General features: G+C 38.8%; 1 protein-coding gene across 6 annotated transcripts in view; it reads right to left on the reverse strand.

Moving 5' to 3' along the window:
- ANKRD44 (ankyrin repeat domain 44) overlaps positions 1-24,170 on the reverse strand; it is a 344,106-nt gene that overhangs the window by 14,409 nt on the left and 305,527 nt on the right. For 2 of the 6 annotated variants that reach the window (XM_034954727.3, XM_034954726.3), the window contains exons 24-28: positions 23,441-23,586; positions 22,871-22,953; positions 19,917-19,999; positions 18,125-18,216; positions 11,205-15,474 (exon numbers count right to left, since the gene is read on the reverse strand). In XM_034954727.3, the coding sequence (XP_034810618.2) occupies positions 15,227-15,474; positions 18,125-18,216; positions 19,917-19,999; positions 22,871-22,953; positions 23,441-23,586 (652 nt within the window). In that variant the 3' untranslated portion in view covers positions 11,205-15,226. Of the gene's footprint in view, positions 1-11,204; positions 17,352-18,124; positions 18,217-19,916; positions 20,000-22,870; positions 22,954-23,440; positions 23,587-24,170 lie in introns of those variants that run through there. The other 4 variants (XM_034954728.4, XM_034954729.3, XM_063595508.1 and 1 more) reach the window with 3 other exon arrangements.

Genomic DNA, 24,170 nt, shown 5'->3' on the forward strand with positions numbered 1-24,170 from the left:
TTTCTGAACTTATTCTTTGAGGCTAGCGTTACCATCACACCAAAACAAGAAAAATACGTCAAAAGGGGCTGGGTGTGGTGGCTCACGCCTGTGATCCCAGCACTTCGGGAGGCCGAGGTAGGCGGATCACGTGAGGCCAGGAGTTCAAAACCAGCCTAGCCAGCATGGTGTCACCCTGTTTTGTTTTGTTTTTTTTTTTAAATACAAAAATTAGCCGGGTGTGGTGGCACACACCTGTAATCCCAGCTACTCAGGAGGCTGAGACATGATTGCTTGAACCTGGGAGCTGGAGGTTGCAGGGAGCCGAGATCGTGCAACTGCACTCCAGCCTGGGTGACAGAGCTAGTCTCTGTCTCAAAAAAAAAAAAAAAGAAAAAGAAAAAGAAAGAAAGAAAGAAAGAGAAAGAAAGAAAGACACATCAAGAAAAGAAATTGATATCCCTTATGAATATAGTTACAAAAGTCCTCAACAAAATATTAGCATATAGAATCCAACAACATATAAAAATTATTATACACCATGATCAAGTAGGATTTATCCTATGTATACCAGCTGATTGAACATATAATTCAACCCCCTTTCTTAATAAAAACACTCGAGAAACTAGAAATAGAAAAAATTTCTTCAAACTGATCAGGGACATTTGTGAAAAACCCATGGTAAACAAAATATATTATATATATATTGAGATGGAGTCTCGCTCTGTCGCCCAGGTTGGAGTGCAGTGCAGTGGTGCAATCTTGGCTTACTGCAACCTCTGCCTCCCAGGTTCAAGCAATTCTCCTGCCTCAGCCTCCCGAGTAGCTGGGACTACAGGCACCAGCCACCACGCCTGGCTAATTTTTTGTATTTTTAGTAGAGACTGGGTTTCGCCAAAATTATATTTAATAGTGGGAGACTGGATCCTTTCCCCCTAAGATCAGGAACAGGGTAAGAATGTCACTCACACCACATCTATTCAACATTATAGTGGAGGTTCTAGCCAGGGAAATAAGTCAAAAAAAGTAATAAAAGCTATAAAAGTAATCATCCTATCCAGATTGGAAAAGAAGTAAAACTATCCCTATTTGCAGATGACATGTAGAAAATTTTTCTTATATGTAGAAAATTTTAAGGAATCCAGCTGGGTGCAGTGGCTCATGCCTGTAATCCCAGCACTTTGGGAGGCCAAGACAGGTGGATTGCTTGAGCCCAGGAGTTAAGACCAGCCTGCACAACATGGCAAAACCCTATCGCCACAAAAAAATACAAAAATTAGCAGGGCGTGGTGCCGCACGCCTGTAGTCCCAGCTACTTGGGTGGCTGAAGCCAGAAGGATCACCTGAGACCAGGAGGTCGAGGCTAAAGTGAGCCATGATCATGCCACTGCACTCCAGCCTGGACAGCAGAGTGAGATCTTGTCTCAAAAGAAGGAAGGAAGGCAGGAAAGAAGAGAGGGAGGGAGGGAGGGCTCTAAGGAATAGTTTTTCTACTGAAAAACTATTAGCGTTCACAAGCTCAGCAAGGTTGCAGGATAAACGATCAATTTTTAAAAAACAATTGTACTTCTATATACTGGCAATGAACAATCTGAAAATGAAATTAAGAAAACAATTCCCTTAACAACAACATCAAACAGAATAAAATATTTAGGAATGAATTTAATAAAATAAGTGCAAAACTTGTATACTGAAAACTAGAAAGCACTGTTGAAAGAAAGACTTAAAATAAATGGAGAGACATCCCATGTTCATGGACCAGAAAACCTAATACTGTTAAAATGGCAATACTTCCCAAATTGATCTACAGATTCTAAGTATAAGAGCTAAATCTATAAAATTCTTAAAAGAAAACATAGGAGTAAATCTTCATGACTTTGAAGTAGACAGTGGTTTTCTAGATATGACACCAAAAATATGACTTCTGTGCCTCAAAGGATACTGTCGAGAAAAGGAAAAAACGACTCATGGAATGGGAGAAAATATTTGCAAATCCTGTATCTGATAAGGGACTTGTATTCAGAATATATAAATAATGCTTATAATTCACCAATAAAAACACAACGTGATTTAAAAATGGGCAAAGGATTTGAACATACATTTCTCCAAAGAAAATATACAAATGTCCAATAAGCACATAGAAAGGTGCTTGACATCATTAGTCAGCAGGAAAGTGCAAGTGAAAACCACAATGAGATATGACTTCACATCTACTAGGATGGCCATAATAAAAATAAATGAGGAATAAGAAGTACTGGCAAGGAGGTAGAGAAATTGGAACTCTTATACATTGCTGATGGGAATGTTTGGCAGCCTCTGTGGAACAGTTTGGCAGGTCCTCAAAATGATAAACATAGAGTTACCATTTCCACTCCTAGATATATACACAATTCCACTCCTAGGTATATACACAAGAAATCAAAACATATGTCCATAGAAAAGTCTGTACACAAATGTTTATAGCAGAGTTATTCATGATCGCTCAAAAGTAAAAAAACAAAAACAAAACCCAAATGTCCACCAACTGATGAATGAATAAACAAAATGTGGTATATCCATATAATTAAATATTATTTGACTATAAAAGGAAATGAAGCACCTCTATATGCTGATACAGTTTGGATGTTTGTTCCCTCCAAATCTCATGTTGCAATATTACTATAATCCCCAATGTTAGAGGGGGGCCTGGTGGGAGGTGTTTGGGTCATGGGGGCAGATCCCTCATAAATGGCTTGGTGCTGTCCTTACAATAATGAGTGTGTTCTTACTCTGAGTTCACAGGAGACCTGCTTGTTTAAAAGAGTGTGGCACCCCTCCCCTCTCTCTCCTGCTCCCCCTTCACCTTCCACCATGATTGGAAGCTTCCTGAGGCCCTCACCAGAAGCAGCTGCCAGCACCATGCTTCCTGCACAGCCTGCAGAATCATGAGCCAAAATAAACCACTTTTCTTTATAAATTACCCAATCTCAGGTATTCCTTTATAGCAATGCAAGAAGAGACTAACACATATATTAAGACATGTATGAACCCTGAAAACATTCTGCTTAGAAGCCAGTCACAAAGAGCCACATAGTGTATTATTTCATTTACATGAAATGTCTAGAATTGGCAAATTCATAGAAACAGAAAGTAATTATTGGTTGCCAGGGGATGGGGAGAGAGAGAGAATAGAGAATGACTGTTAATGGGGACAGTTTTTCTTTCTGGGGTGATGAATATATTCTGAAATTAGATAGTAGTGATGGTTACATAACTTTTTAAAATCACTAAAAACCATCAACTTGTATCCTTTAAAAGAGCGAATTTTATGTTATGTCAATTATATCTCAATGAAGCTTTTTTTTTTTTCTTTTTTAATGGCTGCTGATTTTGAACCATGGGCCATAGTTTACCAACTCTCTGTTGTAACCAATATTTACAGACCCTGAAGAAAGGCCATCCGATATTGTTTAAAAAAAAAAAAGGCGACAAAAAAGAAAATAATAGTAACATCAAGCAGTTTGTTTTCTTTCCAAAATAGATATAGCATAGTCGTAAAGATTATTAATTCTGGAGCCACTTGACTAGATTTGAATCCTAGATCTGGCACTAATTAGCCATGAGTTCTTGAGATAATAATAATATCTACCTTCTAGAGTAGATGTAAGAATGAATAGCATCTGCAGGCGCCGGGCACGGTGGCTCACGCCTGTAATCCCAGCACTTTGGGAGGCCGAGGCGGGCGGATCACGAGGTCAGGAGATTGAGACCATCCTGGCTAACACGGTGAAACCCCGTCTCTACTAAAAATATTTTTAAAAGTTAGCCACCTGTAGTCCCAGCTACTCGGGAGGCTGAGGCAGGAGAATGGCGTGAACCCGGGAGGCGGAGCTTGCAGTGAGCCAAGATCGCGCCACTGCACTCCAGCCTAGGCGACAGAGCGAGACTCCGTCTCAAAAAAAAAAAAAAAAAAAAAAAAAAAGAATGAATAGCATCTACTTTCTAGGGTTGTTTTAAGGATGTAAAGCACTCAGAACAGTGCTTGGCACATCGTAAGCACTCAGTGAGCATCAGCTATTTTTACTATTCACCCCAATTAAAAAGCAGCCTGAGTAATTTAATAAGATGACTTTTTTTTTTTTTTTTTTTTTTTGAGACGGAGTTTGGCTCTTGTTGCCCAGGCTGGAGTGCAATGATGCAATCTCGGCTCACCACAAACTCTGCCTCCCAATTCAAGTGATTCTCCTGCCTCAGCCTCCCGAGTAGCTGGGATTACAGGCATGTGCCACTACACCCGGCTAATTTTGTATTTTTAGTAGAGACAGGGTTTCTCCATGTTGGTCAGGCTGGTCTCGAACTCCCAACCTCAGGTGATCTGCCCACCTAGGCCTCCCAAAGTGCTGGGATTACAGGCATGAGCCACTGTGCCCGGCCAATAAGGTGATTTTTATTTGCAGTTTAAAGGTTTTTAAAGGTTTTTGTCACAACCAGCATCTTAGCAACACTGTCCCCTGCTCCACACCATCCAGGACACTCTCAGATCACCAGGCTGGCGGCAAGGAAAATGATCATTAATATACACTAGAAAATATGTTCTTATCTCTAGGAACTATTGTTAGCACTCTGAAAGGCTTTTCTTTTTCAATATCTGAATGACATTGCGGTAAATTAATTGGTTTTCTCAATCTAATTTCTAGTGTTAGCTGTAACATCACAATGCAAGCACCCAGATGGCACCAACCGAGCCCTTTATCATCATTTTTAGCACTGATGCCAAAAGGAAATGGGCTCAGCAGCCTAATCAAAATTTACATGCTAATGGGTAGACCCTTGTGAATGAAGTTAAGCAGAAAATCAATAAATTACCAGGTAACATTCTCCTAACAAAATTTTTTACAAGTTTTAAGTAATAATAAAACAGTAAGGAGTAAATTTCAGGCCTGAAGAAGAATGTGAAATAAAACATGGAATGGATAAATCATTTCTGAAAAAAAGAAATTCAAAAGGGAATTAGAAACCCGTTAGCTTTCTATTTATTTAGTTAAAAATTGAGATTTTTCAGGAAAAGTTAATGTTTTAAAGCAAATTTAATTTTCACCTAAACAGCAATATAGAATTCCAATAATTTCAGTCTTTTGTCCTCTGCAGAAGGCCCGCTGGGAAGTATTCAATTTTTCATTGTTATCACTAAGACGTTGTCTGAACCACACTCTCCTTTTGTTCATTCTGCAGCTCTTCGCCATCTGTCATGGTTTCTGGAGAGCCTCATAAACACATTTAGGTTAAACCATATGGTCATAAAACCTGTCATTCTGTCATAGCCAAGGTTTGGTTAGTTTTTTAATAGAAATGCACTTGACCATTTTTACTTTGTTAAAAGCTTCATCCTAATCCTGGAACCGAATTTCAGCCTGACAGTAAATCAGCTCTTAGTATCCATCTACTTAAAGTAAAATACCTGATTAATAGATGTTTTGAAGTAGTTAAATGTTCTTATTTATTTTGCTTCAATTCTATGATAAATAGCTTTTCCTATTTGTCATGTTGGCCTCCTCAGATTTTTACTTCTTCACATCCAATGCTTTTTTTTCTTCAGTCATTCTCAACCACCCACTCCCATGGTTATATCCTTTGCTTTGTCATCCTCAAAACTATACCACCTGTGAAATCTTTACTTTGGGCACTCCACATCAAGATCACCAACTCTGGGGCTACAATTCAATAATTCTGTCTTATCCTGACCCCCACTGACTACCACTTTTTCAGTATCCATCACCTCCCTCATGTTTTCACTTTCTTCCTTACCCAGTTTAGAATCCATGATCTACATAATCACATCCATTAAAAGCACCACAGTTCCATAACCCTCTCTACCTTTGGACTTACCTAGCAAAGTTCTATACCAGGTTAAATTCCACTGTCTTCTTACTCTATGCCTACACCCAAACATCTGATGAAAAAATCCACCAGGATGACTGGTATCATTTTAGATTTATGATTATAAATCTCGAGTGTACTAAATCCTACTCAGTAACCCTCCTCTGTTACTCTAAAATGTTCTCTCCAGGCTGGGCGTGGTGGCCCACACCTATAATCCCAGCAGTGTGGGAGGCCGAGGCAGGTGGATCACCTGAGGTTGGGAGTTCGAGACCAGCCTGGCTAACATGGCAAAACCCCATCTCTACTAAAAATTTTTTTAAAAATCCACCAAGTGTGGTGGTGTGCGCCTGTAGTCCCAGCTACTTGAGAGGCTGAGGCAGGAGAATCGCTTGACCCTGGAGGTGGAGGTTGCAGTGAGCCGAGATCGCACCATTGTACTCCAGCCTGGGCAACAAGAGTGAAACTCCATCTCAAAATAATAATAATAATAAAATAAATACATAAATGAACTCTATCTTGCCAAATCCATTGGTCAACTTCTCTGCATTTGACTTCCCAGAAGCAATTGAGACAATAGAAATCACTGACACTCCTTCTTCTATGACCCTTTATTTCCCAGGTTTCAGGGACATCTTGGTCTCTTGGTTTTCCTCCTGCCTCTGACCATTATGTCTTGTCTTCTCTGCTAGATCCTCCTCCTCCCCTTCCTAACCTCTAAATGCTGGAGTGTGCACAGTTCAGGGCTCTTCTATCATTTATTCCTGAGGGAATCTCTTCTCATTTGTCAATACTAAAAAAAATTATATATATATATTTTATATATATATATATATGCAGAGACAAATCTCTAAGCAAGAGGATTTTATTTGAGAGTAATATACAGAAAGTAGGCTTGCAATAAGGACATGCACACAGAGACCAGGGCAGTTTCCAGTGTGTCCAAAGAACAAAGGAAAGGGCTGGAGTTTTATTGGGAAAGGAGAAAGAAGATGTAAGTTGTTTTCAAAGAAAGTTAATTGGCGATAGCAGAGTGGGCGCTGGTGAGCTCTGATTGGCAGGTGGCAGCAACTGCTAGGTAAAGTTCGCCTTGAAGTCATAGCAGGCTGTTTCCTTGGAGTAAACTTGCGAGACAGTTTTTGGAAGACGTTTGTGACCAGAGTGCTCTTTCCCAACAATGGCTCCTTGACTCCATTTTCATTGGGTAGGACAGGAATGACTCCAAATCAACTTTCACATGTCTACAATTTCATATGATCCCAGCCCTGGCTTCTTCCCCAAACTCTACTGTTTACTTGACTCAAGCCATCAGCAAATTCAGTCAACTCTACCTTCAAGACATATCCAAAATGTGTCACATTCTCTTCATTTCCCTTGTTGCCAGACAATCCAAGCCACTATATTTACTTGTCTAGGCTATTGCAGTGGCTACCTAATTGGTCACTAGGGTTTCTCTCTCTTGTCTCTCAACAGCAGCCAGAGTGATCTTCTAAAAATGAAATCACTGGATAAAGAAAATGTGGCACATATACACCATAGAATACTATGCAGCCATAAAAAAGAATGAGTTCATGTCATTTACAGGGACATGGATGAAGCTAGAAGCCATCATTCTCAGCAAACTAACACAGGAACAGAAAACCAAACACCACATGTTCTCACTCATAAGTGGGAGTTGAACAATGGGAACACATGGACACAGGGAGGGGTATATCACACACCGGGGCCTGTTGGTGGGTTGGGGTAAGGGGAGGGAGAGCATTAGGACAAATACCTAATGCATGCGGGGCCTAAAACCTAGATGACGGGTTGATAGGTGCAGCAAACCACCATGGCACATGTATACTATGTAACAAATCTGTATGTTCTGCACATGTACCCCAGAACTTAAAGTAAAATAAAAATAAAAAATAAAAAATAAAAATGACAGAAAAAAAAAATCAGACCACAGCCATTTTTCTGCTTACATTTCTCCAGTGGCTTTTGTCACATTCAGAAAAATATAGAAACTCCTCCCAGCTCACAAAATTTTATGTCTGGGCTGAGATCGCTGTTAATCTTCTGCCACCCTCCCTTTCCCTTGAGTCTCCAGCCACACTGGCCCCATTTCTGTTCCTAGAACATAACAAACTCATTCCTGCCTTTGGGTATTGGCACTAGCCGTTTCCTCTCCCTAGAATGTTCTCTCCTCTGATCTTTGCATAGCTGGTAATTTCTTGTGGTTAGGATCTGAGTTTAAATGTTAGTAATTCTTAGGAACCCCAACTATAAAAAATATAAATAAAGTTCACGAATTTGCTGGGTACTTTCAACTCAATGTAAACACAGGTAAGCTTTTTGTGCTCTAAAAGTTCTGCTTCAGTATTTTTACTTTTGAAAATTATAAAATTCTTCCAGAATGTAAATACACAGTACTTCATTAAATTGACATTTAAAAGCAGAAAATAGTATCCTAGAAATTGTGTCCACCAGTGCCTAGAGAACCCTGTGAGGCTGAAGTACTGTGTTGCCAGAGCTTGCCATGTGACGGTGGGCCAAGTGCCCCACCTTTGTGAGCAGGAGTTCCCCCCACTGGGAAAGTAGATACAATCACCTCTTGCTTAAGACAAGAAATATACATGTGTATGGCCACATTTTGGTTTGATAACGAAGGAATTAAAGATGCCTTGATCTGTGCAAATCTTCTCCCCTGGAAAAATACATAACCAGGGCACATGTGCTCAGCATTGCCTTCCAAAGTTCTTTCTCAACCTTATTAAGTTCTCGTTCTGAGGGCATATAAAGTATGTTTATGCAATCCCTTGTGAAAATAGATGAGGCAATATGGCTAGTGTCATAAGCAATACATTGATGAAGAAATGATTCAGAAACAAGAGAAAGGCAAATAGGTGAGCAGTGGGGTAGAGGAGCATTGACATTCTAAGTGGTGCAGTTATTCCCTGGGTTGAGTGGCACATTTGGTCTCCCTGGCGCTTGAAACTATAAATACTCTAGTAGCAGCCCTGCCCACCCCCCAGCCATTGTGCCAACAACAAATGCCCACACATTTCCAATCACTCCCTAGAGTGCCTGAGAATTAATGAATGGCACAGCCATTATCTTGGTGCTTTATATTTTACAGCAAATGTACCTTCAGGATGAAATTTGCTAAAGAGACAATTCATATAGTACTTTTACCCACAATGTTTTTATGTTAATAGCCTTTTAGCTTAATGCTTTTGTGCTTTGCAAACTAATTCTGGAACACATTAAGTGTGTTAAGTGAGGGATACTTATACAGGGATCTAAACCTACCAAATGGAATTAGCGTGAAGGAACCTTTGACAAGCAGTTTGAAGACAAAGTGCCACATCAATGTTCAAAAATATAATTACCACAGTGGAGGCCATTATCACATTTCTCTGCTTATGAGAACACAATTAAAATTAGGGATCTCTACATTTTCCTTGAAAGGGTGAGTTCAGTCAGTCAAGCAAGCAATTTCCTTAGCAATGACTGGGAAGAAGGTGTATTAGTATGATGTTACAGCCTCAAAGGACACCGTGATAGACCAGGGTGGCGAGTAGCTTCCAAAAATGGCTCCTAGTAATTGCTGTTCCTGCTGTTCACACCCTTGGGGAATCCCTTGCCCTTGAGTATAGATTGGACTTAGTAACTTGCTTCTCATGAATAGAATATGAGAAAAATGATGAAATATCACTTCTGAAATTCAGTTGCAAAAATCTGTGACTCTGTCTTGCTCTTTGTCTCCCTGGCTTTTCTCAGCCTGCTCGCCCGCAAGGCAAGCTGCCATGTTGTGAGCTTCCCTATGGGAAGGCCCATCTGGCAAGGAACGGACGGCAGCCAACAGCCATCAAGGAACTGAGGCCCTCAGTGTAACAACCCATGAGAAGAATCCTGCCAACAACCATATGAGTGAACTTAGAAATGGATCGTTCCCAGGCCAACACCATGATTACAGGCTGTGAGAGACCCTGGAACAGAAGACCCAGCTAAACTAGGGCTGACTCATAGAAACTGTGGGTTAGGAAACATTTGTTGTTTTAAGCCACTAAGTTTTGGGGTAATTTGTTACACAGCAATAGATAACTAATATACCCAGTCTACTCTAAACAACAGGAAGCACTCACTTGTGGTGTGACTCCTGTTTTACATTCTTTAAGACTGAAAAGCACCCAGATTTGTATATTTGAATAAGAAGGGAGGCAGGGCTGAGTACAAAACCTCCCTTAACATTTCTGGCAGAAAAAAACAAAACATTATATGGCAAGATGGCATCGAAGAGAGAACATCTAGAGGCATATGTGGTATCATCAGATCACTATCTTCAAAAATTCAAGTTGTATAACTTCTCTAGGATTCAGTTTCTTCCTGAAAGAGCTGGTGATGTGACTGGGCTGGACTGTAATAACTGCTAACATTCTATACTACTTGATTTGGGGAACTCAGGCAGGCACCACCCCCAAGTCTCTTCGTCAATAGCTGGAAACTCCATCATTAGGAATTTGTTCCTTAGTGCTTCCAGAGACTGTCCCTGAAGTTACTACTCAAGATGAAAAATTTTGGATGGTGAGATAGATGGGGAAGGAAATTCTATGGATACCTTTAAGGATAGTGCAGAGATGGAGGTTCTTGTGTTGCTATAAAGTCCCTGAAGGGTAATGGTGACAATACCAAAGATAGGCATGGTTGATTTCACAATTTTGAGGACCTAATAAGCTTCCTCCTTTTTGATGTGGACTATATAACTGATCACATTTCTCCTCTTACCTTGGCTGCAAGGAAGCTGAGAGCAAACACAAGTTCAGTCACAGATACTGTTTTAAATTTTATGGTTCCTTTATCTGTTTGTATTCTTTTTCTCTGTTCTCATTTTTCTATTTCTAGTTTATCACGTCTTTTGTCATAACCCAGCTCAAATCCTTTATGGATCAGCCTGGGCAATATAGTGAGACCCCATCTCTACAAAAAAACAAAATTAGCTAGGCATAGTGGTGCACGTCTGTAGTCCCAGCTACTCGGGAGGCTGAGGTAGGAAGATTACTTCAGCCCAGGAGGTCGAGGCTGCAGTGAGCCGAGATCTCACAACTGCCCATCAGCCTGGACAACAGAGCAGAAAAAAACAAAACAAAACAAAACAAAACCCTTTATGGAAAAAAGTTGGAAGCATAAATACATATAATAAACACAAGCATACATGTTTGAATTTTTTCTCTAATTGTGATAACACAAACATAAATCGTGAATCTGGAGATACACTTTTATCTTGATTATTTTCTAAATTTAAAGTTAATTTGGCTTGAGGGGGTGCAAAGATTTAAATTAGCATAATTTAGAAAAAGCATAAATTGGAAAAATTAAAACACAAATTGCAACAATATTTGTACCGTTTTTATTTGTAAAAATAACCATCTGAATGCATTTCCATAGTATATTACAGTTAAGTACTTCATTACATTATTAGAGCATTCAGTAGTTGCAAAAGTATTAAACTGTGCTTGAGAAGATTCAGATTGTTTCAAAGTCATTCACTGAACTAAAAGTCATTTTCCCCATTTTTACAGTCATGACATTTACCAGAGTCATTCAACTCCAATTTACATAAGAAAACATTATAGACAAAATCCCACTGAAATCATCAAACAATATTTTATGCTGTTACAAATATGTTATGCAAAATATAACACTGGCACCAGATTTGTATCATCGTGCTTTACAAAGATATATTGCACATGCTAGAGCATAAAATATGTAGACAAAACTACCAAATAAAAGATATTTGCATTGAATTTTTAGATCACATAAGAAACGCATAGAATTACATTTTATACAAACACTCAGATTGTCACTATCTTAAAACGCTTTTCCCCTATAATACTGACCTATGGTTTATAGTTTCGTAAGACGAAAGCATTTTAGCACTGCAAAATCAAACAATTCCTATAGAAAACTTTAGCATTTTCATATTCATTTCAATGCAAGTACAAGGGGAAATAGGAAAAAAGACACTTTATACATTCAAAGAAAAGTTGAAATGAAAACTCACTGGTATCATATTGCTCTGATAACACTCAAATGAAAAAATACAAAACATTCCACAGAACATTTTCAGAATATACAAATATAAAAAGGCACTCTAACTTCATATTACAAGACAATAAAACGGATGAGTTCTTCAACCAACACAACATATAAGCACACCAAGTTGCTCAACAGTACAAAGAATAACTAGTGCAGCAAATCCATTTGATGTTCTTGTTCTAATTTAATAACAAAATGATAAACCAAGCAGTGTTTACTGCCTAAAGTACCAAAACATACTATGGTGCCCTTTTAGTAGTGATAAATAGAAATACCCTGAGCTATTTACTGTAGAATCATAGCAGATTTTAGGCAATTTGGAGATAGTAATGTATTTAGCAAAGACAGGCAGACACTGGCAAATAAGTAAGTGCAATGAAACATGATCCTTGTGGTTGTGGTTAAAATACAGTCTAAAAATAACACAAATAAAAGCACTAAGCAACTAAGACTCAGTTAAAAACACATTTTTTTTTTCTTAGAAAGCTATGGTGCAAACATAATTTTATTTCTAAGAGATGTAATTAAAATACAGAAATGATAGTTTTTAAAGTCATTTCTTTAAAAAAATTTAGCCTTGGGGTATGGGAGAAAGAGAAAGAGAGGAAGAGAGAGAGAGAGAGAGATCAGTTGATGTAATGAACAGTTCATTGTGAGCATGATTTCATTTCGTTCCTTTGTCCTCCTTCTATGAGTAAGAGAGTGGGGAAAAGTCAAAACGCAGCTCCATGGAGATAACGTCTCATGGTGAGTCACTGCTTTGCTGAAATGATTCTTGTACTCTCTGCTACACGACAGGAAAAATGTTAACGCTGCTTTGCCATTAAAGCAAGCATTTCATTTCCTGCTTGAAATGCCAACTGAGCAAGATTTCCATTCACTTCTAGAAAAAGACACCGCAGCATATTGTGCTTCTTCAACACTGAACCTCTCTTAATTTTCAGTGTTTTGGTAAAGATAAGGTCATTATTGCTCATTAGCAATTTATCTGCTTTTTAAAAATTCATCTTCTCTAAACAAACGAAAAGGACAGAAGGTGGGAAGCACAACATCAAGAATTCAAAAAACAATGGTGGTGGTGTGGAAAATTTTCAGTGAAATCAATACCAGTTCAATAAATCCTTTGAACAAGTTCTCATTTGTGAAGAACCCAACAGGAGTTTTAATTAAATCCAGGATATTAAGAGTAAGATTAAAGTTTTATAGCTAGATGAAAAATATAATACAGTTATCTGTCTTTGATCCAGATATGATAGAACATTATTTTTGAAATATCTCACATACACTATAAAATAGCAATTTCCAGGGTGGAAATGGAACTCATTATAAAATGTCAGACAGTACTGCTCTAATTCGACACATTTCTTTTCTGTCTCTTCCTCAAGTAGAAAATAGCACTTGAGCTGGTGATTTTTATTTCTCCTTTTGGCACATGTGCCCACACACTGCCATCATTTCTCATCAGGTTACTGAGACTATGTGAGCTTTTCAGTGTACTTAGGGTAATTTCTAGATATTTCTTTGTGCTGCCTTTGTGTATATGATCCACTACACATCTGAGTTTTCATCTCGCAGAAGAGCATCCAGACTGCAATGTCTTCTAAGCTCTAAGCTGGCTACAGACTGTGGCTGAGCAGTAGAAGATGCGTAGCCCTCTCTAACCAACGCGGAAGAACCTGAGGGTCATCTGGAAACCTTAGCAGTGGAAATGCTGGGTTTGGCCCTTGGGCTTTTGGCTAGCCCAGGGTCAAGTGTTTTTTTTTTTCACTTTTTTTTTTGTTATTCTAAATAAGATACATAGCAATTAAAATAGAGAACAAATAATGGATGTTTCCTCACCATTTGTTTCATTTCAAATAAATATAAACACATTTACATCAAAAGTATATGGACATTTTCTCTAGTTTGGCAAAAAAAAAAAAAAAAAAGGTCAACACATCATCAGTTACAAATGTTAAGTGGTCAACTAGAAATCTGTGTCCTAAGAAATATAAAATACAACAAAGACTGGTACACAGAAAGATTACATTTAACTCCATAAAAAAGCTACTTCAGTTCTCACTTGCATTTTGAAGGAAAAAAATGTGTATCTTCCATTTTAGACTGAAGCATTTTGGTCCTCATGTGTAGCTGGCTGATGAACTACACACACACACACATATATATATATACACGCACACATATATGTGTGCATGTGTATGTGCATAATTTTAAAAGAGTCTCATTCTTCTTTTTGTACAGCGGTTCCAGGTGTGGAACGGGGTCCATTTGACCTAGAAGCTTTGGCAGAGGGAGCAGACACAGTATTCACTATGTTGATTTCATCATCAAGCAACTGGCAATCGGTTTTACATGCTAAATCACCCATTTCTACTTTCTGCTTTCACTTTTTTTGTTCCTTTTTGCAGTCACACTTTTCACTGACTTGGTATGACCTTGACTGAGAAGCTCATTTTACTACTGATGAACAATGCTGATGATTCTGATGTTTTTTAAAAGTTAGTATTTTGATTTAAGAATAAATTAACAAAGGGTAGTTTCATACTATTTTTGCATATTGTGTCAAAGTTTTGGTGCAATATAATTTTCACCTGAAATGTTATTAGATAAATTTGGGTTCAATCACTTAAGTGAAAATTAGTCACAGGCTTGTTATAGGGAACACTGTGTTAAACAAAAAAAGCAAGTTCAATTTTTCAATTCATCTGGCAACTTTAACAGAGATCCTCAGAAAGAAGTTCTGGATATTCAAATGTTTACTATAGAGAGGATATAAATAGTTGGACTCTCTAAAAAGATTATTACAGGCATTATTTCTGAAGATGAACACCTTTACCTTTGGCTTCTAGTGAGGAAGTAAACATCAAAGTGAGAAGAAGTTTGAGGCATTTCCTATCTGCCTCTTCCCTTCCCTCCCAGGGGACATGAATGTCACACTGATATACTTCTGAGAACTCACTGCTAAATACATGAAAAGAAAAATTATTCATAGCGAACAGCTGCCTCTCTGCTGCATTATCCCCAAAGAACAGGAATTAAATACATCTTTTATTCTTTACTTAAAATGAGAGGTAGACTTTCACAGAAGTATCTTAGATTTAAAGAAAATGTGAAACAAAACAAAACTGGGGCCATCTGTGTGACTGTTCCACCCAACAGCCTCACTGCCCTCCCTCGATTAATTCCTTCTCTACTAGCTTCTGGAAGCCCAGGCCCCAAATAATACTTGAATACAACATAAACCTGGAATTCAAGCTTCTTTCCTTTCCTCCAACACAGGTGATCAAAGAAAAGCTTCTACAGTCCAAAGTCAAAACGTTTCCGAATCAGAATCATTTTCATTGTACCCATCCTCCGAGCCTACGTTGTTACTGCACAGGCTAACCATGCTACCCAGATTGGAGAGGGTCGTCCTGCTCAAATTGTCTTTTTTTAAACAAACGAAGTTGACAGCCATCATTGTACTGGAAGGAGAAAAAGGCATCATGGTAGCCAAAATGAGGGCCAGGCAGTCAGCCACGTCTTTGTTAGGAGCGCAAGCCAGGGCCGGGGTATGACCTGGGCGTAAATGCAGACAAGGCAGTGGTTAGTCCTGGGGAGCCTAGAGGAGGCACGAGCATTCCACAGTACATCTCGGATGATCTCACAGGCGGAGATGTATGTTGAGTTAGAAATCATGCCAGGTAAAACGAGGAGTTACTTCTCACAAGTCATGCTAGGGGTGAGGCTAGAGGGGGAGGGAGGGGGAGACATTTTATGGAGGGCTTTTTATTTTTGTTTTCAGCTCATATGACTATGACAAGCACAATATCATCCAAAGTTAGGCAGGATTCCAGCCTTCATTTAGTGAACACAAACACAAGGGGGTGGGTGTGGGACACAATTCCACAATAAACAGCAACAGGACAATCAGGAAGATGTTTCCGCCTGAGAGCACACACACACCATGAGCCTCAGGCCTGGGCCTGAGAAGGACTCTCATTCTGAGAACAATGACTTTCCATTGTTAGGTAACTGTGTGTCCAATTAGAAAAGATATTGAAAATTAGATGACTGCAAAAGTGAGTAATGAAGTTTTGTCACTTTATATATGCTTCATAGAAAATAGACACCAATAACTGGTTTTAGAAAAATGGAATCATTTCAGTAGATCAGAGACAGGAAAGCACAGGTTGTTTGTGATTAAAAATGTACAATCATTTAGGAGAAATTTAACAAAATTTTTTTTTTGACAGTTTCACTCTGTCACCCAGGCTGGATTGTAGTGGCATGGGCCTTGATTTTACTACAGCCTTGTCTTCTGGGCTCAAGCAATCCTCCCACCTCAGCCTCCCGAGTAGCTGGGACTGTAGGTGTGTGCCACTACTACCGGCTGATTTTTTCTTTTTTTGGTTTTTTTTTTTGAGTCAAGGTCTTGCTATGTTTCCCAGGCTGTTCTCAAACTCCTGGGCTCAAGCGATCCTCCCACCTTGGCTTCCCAAAGTCCTGGGATTAAAGGCGTGAGCCATCACACCTGGCCTAACAGAATATTTAAAAATGGCCACTCACCAATCAAAGTCTCAAATCTAAAATGTAATGGATGTGAGAAAATTACTATGCTTGTCATAATTAGAACCATGTTATTCTCATTTAGACCCAATGGATCCAATCCAGATAAGAAAACTGTCTTAACTCATAATATAGGTTCCTTGGGGAGGTAGATTAAGTCTTTGACTTGATTATTTCCTTATCCAACCTTTATCCTACTGGCCTGAAAAGGGTTAGCTGCCTTCTCAGCTGGCCAAAGTTTCCACTACACAGTGAGTAGGGCACTTGCTCAGTAATTCAGAGGAATGGCTCAATGAAACTTAACGTTTTGTTGTTTTGTTTATCATCACTCGACCTGCTCTCCCCACCCTGCCCTTTAGGACATCATTCCTTTTTCTGGTATGAAAACAAATAAGAATGAACAGGTAGTTTAACATTCCATTTCACAAAAGTCAGTGATGAGTAAAGGAATTATGGTTGTACTGCTATATAAAATTGCCCCAAACGTTCCCAGGCCTTTGGGATGCAGGTACGCACCAACCCAGGGCTCTTGTTCCTAAGGTCACTATCAGCTGAACAAACCTTCAATGCAGCAGATTTACACCAGGAAAAGCAAAACTAATTTATTCTATTCTCTTTGACCATTTTGGAGAAAAACTGTGGGCCTCTGCAGGCCAACCCTAAGTCTACAGTAGTGTTAAGAGGGTAAGGGAAGGTGAGGCGGGAAAACCAAGGAAATGGAGTAATAGGGAACTTTCTGCACTTCCTAGATGAGTCAGGTGGGGGACACAGCAGGGTACATGCTAGGATACATGGGGCTGCAAAATCAAAACTAATAAGAGTTAGCTAATGATATCAGTATGGCTGCTTACTTCTGAGAAATAGGCATGAGCTGCTAATTCCAATACCTGTAATAAGCAGTTAATTGAGTTACATTAATACATTATAATACTTTAATTAAATGCCGCATTTTAAAAATTACATAATTCATAAACATCCAGAAGTTCCTTTTTTGCTCCCCAAGGTTAATAGGCATTGTGCTTAAAATGGCAGTTTAGTACAATTCTAGTAGTCATTCCTTTCAAAATTTCTTAGGAAGCAGAGTAGAAAGCTTCTGTTAAGAATTAGTTCATTAGGAAAGGAACATTATACAGATCAGGGGAAGCTTCAAGTCTAGACGTTAATTAAGAAATTTTACTCTTGTTCCTCAAATTTCCATACTGGGAATATGAGTTCTGATCTGTACTTAAAGAAAAAAAAAGTTTGATCTCAGAATGAACTTAAATACAATCAAAGATCCAGGTTTTTATTTGAGCCCTTGAGCATGCATTAATGAAATGTGTAGTCCCTAACTCTTCAGCATTTGCAGTTAAAATTTTGAGTGTCAACTTGAAACTCTTAGTGTGTCTAAAATATTTTAACCACTGTGCTGAGGAGTTAGAGACCAGCTGCTGGCATTACATGCAAAATGGACAGCACAGGGTGGCCTACAGGTAGACTATGTGATTTACAAAAAGACAGACAGGACAAGTTATCCTTGCTTGATTTCTCACACACAGGACTTCCAAGGGGGACAGAATTCTTAAGTGCCTTTTATACTAGCTCCTATCTTTCTCATTTCCTCTGGCTTCAACTAGCTTATGGAAGGTACCTGCAGTCGCTGTTGACTTTTTCCACTTACCATTTTCATCTACAGCAAGTACACAGGCCCCTTTGGCCAGCAACTCCTCAACTACCACCTTTAAGCCATTGCGCGCAGCGACGTGGAGGGGTCTAAAAAACACAAGACCGAGCATCAGTTGTGATACGTATTTGGGTGAGAATGTGGAATTTTTGTTAGCCCATGTCACTAAAAGGAAGAAGTACTTAGACTCTACAAATAGTACATGGATGTTTTTACTTAAGAAAAAAAAATGCTGACCAGATCTTTTCCAGGTGCTAATGGTCCAACTGTTGTTGTATGTTTGGCCCAGATCTTGCTGCAGATATTACAAATATTCTGCATCTCAAACAATCTCAATGACAGTAAATACGAAGACAGAGGAAGAACTCAAGCTTTGTTGTGTTTTGCAGAAGGCCCTTTACTGCTTGATTTCTAACACAGCATTTGAATCACTGTTTCACACAGTTCAACAATATGACTGGCATTAATATCAGTCATATATATGTATAATTTCAAACTTCCTTGTTACTACTAAATGCACACAGATGTTTTACTGAATTTATAATACCTTAAAGAATTATGTCAAACTCAGTATACTGTGCTATATACTGCTTAAGAATCTTTTTTTTTTTTTTGAGCAGGGTCTCACTCTGTCACCCAGGCTGGAGTGCAGTGGCACGATCACAGCTCACTGCAGCCTTGACCTTCTGCTGGGCTCAAGTGATTCTCCTGCCTCAGTCTCCTGTGTAGCTGGGACTACAGGTGCAAACCACCGTGGCCGGCTAATTTTTTTATTTTTTGTAGAGAAGGGGTTTCATCATGTTGGCCAGGCTGGTCTCAAACTCCCGGGCTCAAGTGATCTACTTGCCTCAGCCTCCCAAACTGCCGGGATTATAGGCATGAGCCACGACACCCAGCCAACAGTCTTCTTCTTCTTCTTCTTTTCTTTTTTTTTTTGTGGGGGGACAGTCTCGCTCTTGTTGCCCAGGCTGGAGTGGTGCAGTGGCACGATCTCAGCTCACAGCAACCTCCACCTCCCAGGTTCAAGTGATTCTCCTGCCTCAGCCTCCCAAGGAGCTGAGGTTACAGGCACCCGCCATCATGCCCAGCTAATTTTGTTGTTGTTGTATTTTTAGTAGAGACGGGGTTTCACCATGTTGGCCAGGCTGGTCATGAACTCCTGGCCTCAAGTAATCCAACTGCCTCGGCCTCCCAAAGTGCTGGGATTAAAGGCATGAGCCACCACGCCCGGCTTAAGAATCTTAAATGAAAAAAATTCCTTTGCCTTTAAAACAAATGCATAAATAATTTCCTAAAGCGGAAAATGAAACAGCTTTTAGATCTTTCACACCAAGGGTTACACTGAATTATATTAAAATATAATCAAGACAAATAGCTTAGAAACTCTTCAAATGTATTCTGGGAACCTGATTTGCAAAACTGTCATTTTCCAGTCAGAATACATAATGCTAATACATAATACAAATAGTTTCCCCAAATATGTCAGTCCGTAAAATTTTTCTAACAGCCCACTAAATTTATAATATTACCCCAGAAATATCAGCAAAGAAAAACAGAGACTTCACAAAATTAAATGAAGACATATCAAAAGAAGGATTCTAATTAAAACTGCCCAGCTTGGTCAGCACTTGTAGGTATGTGACTGTCACCTTCATGCAGGGGAAGCCAGGACTGCATTTTTCACCACTGTGCTCCCCAGACCTAGTCTGGCACACAGCAGGCTCTTAATACTTATTGAATAAATGACTATGACCCTGGGTTCAAGTCCAACTTTAGTAGTTACACTTACGTCTGCAGTGCATTATTTTTTGCATTAATAAGGCTCTCGTCTTGTATCTTGTCAAGTATTAACAAGGCACATTTTTCATGACCCTAATAAAGAAAAAGAATGATAAGAAAAGCAAGATAGAGACACAGAAAAGTTACTGAGAAATTTCTTCATTATGATTTAAATTGAAAATGAATGTCGTCTGCCTAAGAACATTCTATAGGGCTATTTTCTGAGTAATTTTTTTTTCTTCTCAACAACAAATGGGCTCCAGACACTCTAAGAGTCCTAATAAGGTCTATTAGAACTTGGTTAACATAAGTCTGATCTAAAATATTAATACTGCTAAGATAAATTTTAAAATTAATCCCCAGAGAGGTAAAGTAGATGCTAGTTCAGCTAGGTCAGCTGGTAACTAGGGATTAGAAATAGGAATACTGTCTGAATCCTATAACATTTAGCATACATCAAAAGTCCCACCTCCTATTTCAAGACGTCAGTTACTACTTCAATTATCCATTTATCCTTGGAATTCCCATTACATCTATTATCTATATCATTCATCATCATTAATTGCCTTATATTGTGAAGAAACCCTATTTCAGGAAAACTCATTGTTTTCTTCTTCAATCAGTGGAAGATATCTCTGTACCTTATGAAGATAGATGGTTAATAATTTTTGAAAATCAACTGATGAGTCAGAGACTCTTACAATTTCAGGCCTGGTACCCTTTTAAGGGGTTATGGCTTCCTAAGCCCTTGTTAATCAACATGTGGCGTGCAGACCAGTCACATTAGTATTACTGGGAGTTAGAACTGCTGAATCTCAAGCTCTGCCCCAGACCTAATATATCAGAATCTGTTTTTTTCACAGAACTCCCAGGTGATTCGTTTGCATGATAAAGTTTGAAAAGCATTGCACTTATATTCACCAAAATACTATACCTTGAAATAAACTTCATAAGGCTGAGCACTTTTTGTGGTTCCCATGGGCTTCCCAGAGCATGAAGTGAGAAAATGTAAGCAATGAAAGGAATGGCTGAGACTACTGGTACCATATAGGTAACACTGATAATATTTTAACTACACTGAAATAAATCACCGCCATGGGTGCCAACTGGCTTCATACTATAATGCCTTGTATGGGAGACCCTTAAATATAATTTTAGAAATGTCCATGGAGGTTTCATTCTGAGGCACTGCTGTTGGAAGGTAAACTGTTGTGACCTCGTAAGAGGGCAAGTTGGTCTAAAAATATTTATATTTGGCCGGGTGCAGTGGCTCATGCCTGTAATCCTAGCACTTTGGGATGCCAAGGCGGGCGGATCACGAGGTCAGGAGTTCGAGACCAGCCTGGCCAGCATGGTGAAACTCCATCTCTCCTAAAAAATACAAAAATTAGCCGGGCATGGTGGCGCATGCCTGTAGTCCCAGCTACTCGGGTGGCTGAGGCAGGAGAATCACTTGAACTTGGGAGGCGGAGGTTGCAGTGGGCCAAGATTGCGCCACTGCACTCCAGCCTGGGCAACAAGTAAGACTCTGCCTCAAAAAAAAAAAAAAAAAAAAAAAAAATTATATCCTTAGACTCAATAATTCCACACTTAGGAATTTATCTTAAAGTAATGAGTAAGGATGTTTATAAAAGATTCCTCTGCAATAAGCATTATTTATACAGGTTGAGCATCCCAAATTCGAAAATCTGAAATAAAAAATGCTACAAAATCCAAAACTTTTTGAATATTGACATAACACTCAGATTTTTGGATTTGGGATAATCAACATGTATAATACAAATATTCCAAAATCCAAAAAATCCTAAATCTGAAACACTTCTAGTTCCAGGAATTTCAGGTAAGAGATACTGAACTTGTACTAACATATAACTGAAAACAAGTTATTTGTCTAATAATAGGAGATGGGTTGAATAAAAGATGGCCCATTCCTAAGCTGAAATACTACATATCTTCTAAAATACCATAAAACATGATGTTTAAAAGATATTAATATTATACGATTCAGCAACATAACGAAGTTTTGTAAAATCATATATATGATATAAAAGATAAATTATATATATATAATTTTATATAATTTATCTTTTTTTTTTTTTGAGATGGAGTTTCACTCTTGTTGTCCAGGCTGGAGTGCAATGGAGTGATCTCAGCTCACTGCAACCTCTGCCTCCCGGGTTCAAACGATTCTCCTGGCTCAGCCTCCTGAATAGCTGGGATTACAGGCATGTGCCACCATGCCCGGATAATTTTGTATTTTTAGTAGAGACAGGGTTTCTCCATTATGGTCAGGCTGGTCTCGAACTCCCGACCTCAGGTGATCCACCTGCCTCGGCCTCCCAAAGTGTTGGGATTATAGGTATGAGCCACTGCTCCCGGCCTAAAATTTATCTTTTATGGAAGAAGGAATCTTGAGCAACATGTGAACACACCACTATTTGAAAAAAAAAATCACATTTTTTGCATTGAACTGTACACCAGAAAAAAGGGGGAAGGGTAGAAATACACATAGATCTATTTATTTGCTTCACAGTAGAGTATTTTTTGGCTGTGTTACTACAATGTCTTCAAATGGAACAAAATGAAAACAAGTAAAACTGCTTATACAAGCCACATAACTAAGGTCCTCACTTTTATGTGGTACCAAAATGTGGTACAACAACCAGAGAGACAGATACAATGGCAGCATCAGGACAGACAGACTACAGCAAGAATGCAAGTGGCAAATGCCATGAAAAGCATGTCCTCATCATTTGTGTTGATGAAGATATGCTTCTTCAACACGAATGCGTTGTTGGGTCTGTCCTTTCCTTCTCATCCTTCCACTTTCAGTTGACAAGACCCTGGGAAAATGTACATCTTAATTAAGAGCCATGCTACACAGTTCTGAGGTAGAATTTCAGTGTTATTATTACTGTTATTATTATAACGTGAAGTAATAATATTTTAAATTCATTTACATACTTTACTACAAGCCAAATGTAAGGGTGTATTCAAGTCCTTATCCTTTACAGTCAGATCAGCCTGGGCACTGTTCACCAAAATATCTGTAGAAAAAGCCCAAAAGAGGGTTACTTAGATGAGATGCTAATTACATGCATTTTGAAGAGGTTACTACAAACACAATAACATATTTAAATTAGTACAGTTCACATAATCATATTTAATGTATTTAAAGAAAAAAGGGAGTAATTTATTCTCATATCTGTGCTATCCAAATCCAAGGTTAATAGGCACTAATTTTAACTGCTTTTACAGTTCATTATTCCCAGTTAAAATGATTCTGTTGTTACACTTGGTTTCTAAATGTTGAGAATTTCATTGCAGAAGGGTTAGCTCTTTGACAAGGTCCACCAAGAATCAAAAAACAGGGAACTGAAAGACGCTTGAGCAGGTAGAATCAGGTGACTTAAGTAAAACTGCTAATGGCCCTTTTCCACGTGTATATACTATGAGAACAACTGATTTCTTGATTTGACATTATTTTGGTTTTTGCACGGGCATAAGGGCAAAGTCCATGCAACAAGCACATACCCACAGCGCCTGCCTGCCCATTCTCAGCAGCCATCATCAGTGCTGTTTTCCCTGAATTATCTGCTGCGTTCACTGGAGCACTGTGTCTCAGAAGAAGCTGCAAGCACTCCACATGATCAGCAAATGCTGCCGCATGAAGGGGTGTCCTAAAGATTTAAAACAAGTATCACTTTAGTTTCCTTTAAACTTTATTCTCACTAGTTACTGCCCAAGAAACATGTACAAGGTGTTGTCTTAAGGATTTAAAACTTCTCAGTTTATAGACACAGTGATCAGGCCCCCTCCCTCTAAAGGTCATCCAGGATAGACACTGAAATATCACCTATGGGACTGGAACCCCCTAGATTTGGGAGGGGGGGTGTGTGTTGGCCCTGATAATGAAATTAGTGTCTTTACTGACTCTTTAATCTTAAGTTCCAGTGAGTCTACTTTTATCTTTGAGATAGATACTTTAAAAATTAATGCTTAAGTCTGTAGATAATTGGCAGATTAAATAAAAATTTTAAAAACCCATCACATCATCTATTTTGGTTGCTTAATTTCTTTTAGAGGATAATTTGGCATTATTTATCAAAATTTAAAAATATCAACCCTTTAACCAAGAAATCCACTTCTAGGTATTTATCTCTCAGATACACTTGGTCATGTGTACAGACACTTATTTATTTATTTATTTTTGAGATAGAGTCTCACTCTGTTGCCCAGGCTGGAGTGCAGTGGCACAATCTCG

Source organism: Pan paniscus, chromosome 13 (assembly GCF_029289425.2).
Source record: "Pan paniscus chromosome 13, NHGRI_mPanPan1-v2.0_pri, whole genome shotgun sequence".
NCBI classification, from domain to species: Eukaryota; Metazoa; Chordata; class Mammalia; order Primates; family Hominidae; genus Pan; species Pan paniscus.